The sequence below is a fragment of the Atta colombica genome, unplaced genomic scaffold (assembly GCF_001594045.1).
Source record: "Atta colombica isolate Treedump-2 unplaced genomic scaffold, Acol1.0 scaffold9, whole genome shotgun sequence".
In the NCBI taxonomy this organism is placed as follows: Eukaryota; Metazoa; Arthropoda; class Insecta; order Hymenoptera; family Formicidae; genus Atta; species Atta colombica.
In genome coordinates this window covers 2,918,652-2,922,639 of record NW_017259583.1, presented here as the reverse complement: position 1 = coordinate 2,922,639, position 3,988 = coordinate 2,918,652, and the positions used below count along the sequence as shown (strand labels likewise).

The 3,988-nt window shown below is 38.9% G+C and overlaps 1 protein-coding gene across 1 annotated transcript in view; it reads right to left on the bottom strand.

Annotated features, from left to right (window-relative positions):
* Positions 1–458: 458 nt before the first annotated feature.
* LOC108693295 (patched domain-containing protein 3) overlaps positions 459–3,988 on the bottom strand; it is a 28,064-nt gene continuing 24,534 nt past the window's right edge. The window contains exon 9 of the mRNA XM_018202170.1: positions 459–2,162. Coding sequence (XP_018057659.1) covers positions 618–2,162 — 1,545 coding nt within the window. The 3' untranslated portion in view covers positions 459–617. The remainder of the gene's footprint in view (positions 2,163–3,988) is intronic.

Sequence of the window (3,988 nt, the reverse complement as noted above, 5' to 3'; positions counted from 1 at the left end):
TCTTGAATTTCAGGCCCTTGAAACTAATGAATCGCAACTCGGATATTCTCAGTTAGTGTTTGCATAAAATGTCATTTTCTTTTTGTTTGCTTTTCTTTTCTTTGCATTATCATGGTCTCACAAAACTATCATATAATCGAACATCACTACAATTATAGTTATCTCTCAGTTAAAATTCAAAACACAATATCTCCCAATATTAATTACTTGTAATGCTTAACGAACGTTTACAAAATGTACTGGCCATTCGAAAATAAGAATAAAAGATATTATTGGAAGAAATTAATCAATTATATATAGGAGATATTTTACGTATTCGAGTTTACGTATTTCGAGCTCGATATTTCCTGAGATTCTCTCTCTGAAGATATGATTTTGAAATTCCGAAATAGAATTAAAAGTAGAATATATCAGAATAATTAATTTTTGTATTTTTGGATACTATGATTGTCTATGGGCTCGATGTCGATCTTTTCTTGAGATGATTTTAATATTACTGTTCTTTCTTCTCAAAAATGTCTTGTTAATATAGTCCTGCTTCAAGAGACTGAATTTGAGGGATCTCCCATATCGCGTCGATAATATCTATCTTTCACACTATTTCCTCGTGACTTCCTCTAAGGATACCTGGGATCCGTAAAATGCCGCGTTGATGCAGGATACTGCAGATTGTGATAGGATCTACTGCGTCTGTAATCGCACGGTAACTGATTCGAGTGGCGATACACAACGTAAGGTCCTAAGCAAGGAATATTGGCCGTTCGCGGACCATTGTCCTCACCCGAATCTCGCGGTTGCGTTTCGGCGCCGGGATAGTCCGGCGCTGGATGCTGGGGTTCACCGATCGCGGTGAACTGCGACAGTCCGTACAGGACGCCGATGGATCTCCTCCATATGTCGTGACGGATTTGATTCGACTGCTGGTCCTGTTGCTCCTGAGGCTGCTCCTGAGGAGGCTTGCACTGGCGCCTCCTGCTCTGCGAAGAACCACTCTCGGTCGAGTTGCTATCCTCGCTGGTACCCAAACCAGGATCCCTCTCCTCGAACACCGCCATACTCATCGCGGGACTATCCTGGAGTGGCTTAATGTCGCCCGGACCGTAATAGACTAGATGAGGAAGCGGAATCACGTAGGGTGATTGTTGCTTCTGCTGCTGTTGTTGCAATTGTAGCTTGTTCGCTTGCAGTTCCTTCTCCTGTGTGCTATTCTTCGTATTTTCCGCTTCATTGGGCTTGTTTTCACCGCCGTTGCAAATGCCAGGCCCGAAGAGGGACAGCAATACCGGCAGTAAGAACATACCGTGCATGGCACCAATGAAGATTACAAGGAAGACCATCTTGAAGAAAACCAGGAAGATATAGGTACCGGCCAATAGGAGGGCCATTAAGCCGAGTATCGTCGAGGCGGCTCCCTGAACGATCGGCAGACCCAGACTGTACAGGCTTTCCTTGACTCGATCCTCCGCCCGTGGCTGTTTCGATCGCATATAAGCATAACAGATGTGCGCAGTGAAATCGACGCTGAAGCCAATGCACATGATCAGATTGATCATAGAGATGCTATCAAGATTAACGTCCCACAGCGCCATATAACCAGCTACTCCTAGCTCGATCGATACGATACAGAAGGCAACCCACAGGCAGCAGAAGATGTTTGGGATAAAGATGAAGCTGATGAGCATCATCACGAGCGCTCCGAATATCATGCACTGAATGCTGGTCGGTCTTACCAGCTCGAATTGATCGAAGAACACGAAGTACGGATGGAACACGCTCGCATTGAGCGGCGATGCCGCACATATGCCACGTAGCTCTTTCACCATGTCCTTCTCTTGATTGGTGCCGCTCACGTTCACCGCTTGTATCAGGAACCGACTTGCCACAATTTTTTCGTTCGTATCGTCGAACTTAACGTCCAGAGAGAAGGCGCTGTTAGGATAGAGCCAGAGCTCTTTGAGATTCTTGATGAAGTCGTGTTCGTCTGTGATGCTCACGTTCAGATAATCTTGATTACGTGTTACGTAATTGATGAAGCTACGGAGCCAACTCTCGGTGTAAACAGGAGCACTGATGTACTTACTCGCTTCGAGATTGCTCGTCAAGTTCTCTATTTGCTGCTGAATCACTGGATCACTGTAATCGTATTCACCGGATATTACAACCTAAAAAAATGATAAAAATGAATTTTAAAATGTATTTTTTAGAAATTTTTTTTATATTAAACTGAAAATCGCAAACAAATCTTCTACAAAAAAAAAACTGAATAACTTTTTTGTACATTTACGTCCATCTAAGCTTTAGAACTAGAAAAAGACGAAGAGTAAGTTGAATCGAGATTAAAGTTAATCTACATTGGTTGAAACGGGCATTAATTTTTATAATCATCTGTCATTTTTCGCTCTTTTCCTATTTTACAATTCATGAAAGTGGTAAAAGTAACAGTAAAGTCGCGGAGAATGTATTATACGTTAGTCAGACCTTTTCGGGAATTCCTGCGATATTCGCGTGAAAGTAATTTCGAGAAAGTGTAATCCCGCTTCTTCTCGGACCACGCAAAGCCACGGAATGTCACGTTTTGTCACTATTATGCAATTTGTTTGATCTCAGCACGTTGACATACGTACATTTCGACATGAAACGTTTCGCGAGCGGATCCGTTATACGTCGTTATTAAGAGTTCATCGTGATAGTAGTTTCTCAGCGAATGACGTTTCCGCGCAGTCATCGGAACTTGACGGCTCATGATGTCAGGCCGTTATTAATATCGCGAAGAAACGCGATAGCGCAAAACCATCTTCGAGAAACGTACTTTCACTACAATGTATCGAACTAACGCGTCGGGGGAGAAAAGGTCTCAGTGAAATTCTTAGTCTACGATCATATCTCTCTCGATGCATTCATAATTTTATTTCATCGGAGAAAGAGACCTCAATGTCGTACAAAGAAACGCGCTTAAAACGCATTGAAGTCGCCCTTCGAAGATAGAGGAAATTATGAAATATTCACTTATCTAGTTGAAACAATCATAGAGGCTACAGGAAACTGTTTCGTGACAAACTGATGTATCTTTCGGAATATATTTTTTTACTGTAAATATGACGTTTTTAAATATATGTGAATTTAAGTCAACGCGATTCATGTTAAAACTTAGGATATTAGAATTTTATTTAGATAGAATAGAACTTTAATAAAAAATTTTATTTAGATAGAATAGAACTTTATTTATCGAATATAAAGCAATAAAAAACTTATATATACATATACACAATATGCGAAATAAAATTATTTCTTGAAAGTTGATGTCAAATTATGTATCGTTACTTTAAAGCAAATTTAAACATCTATACATTGCTATTATTATTATTATTATTATTACATTTAATTAATTTAATTCGCATTTGTGAAGACATAAAAACAATAAATAATAAAAACTAGATTAATAAATACGTTGTATTTGAAAATAATGTTAAAAATACATTTAACATGATTCCAAACATGAATAATAAAATCTCAAAGTTATTTAGTTAAGTCTAAATAAGCATCAGTAAAATATTTTTCGGTTTCTCGTAACTTTATTAGAAATTTTATTGGAAGGTTGAAATGTTAGAAATAAAATAGAGAAAAGAATATGTGTACGAATCTAAATGTCGGCATGAAATTATTTGATGTGATTCAAGTAAATAAGTGGGGAATTTATATAGAAATCTCATTTAGTTAGTCTTTCTTTCTCATTGATCGTTTGAAGAATCGTGATGTAACGGACATTGCTTTTCTTGAGGTTCACACTAGCCAACCAGAGAAAGTTGTTTGCACGATATCGCATCGTGTCGGAGAGCACGTGACATAATTGCGCGTACTGGATTATGCGTGACAGTTTCAAGCGTAACGCACTCCGTTCTTCCGAACGTTTCTTTTTTGCGCTTATGAGGAAATATTCCTTGCGAGTTCGCATGCACGAAAACCGGATATCTCTAAATATTTATATATA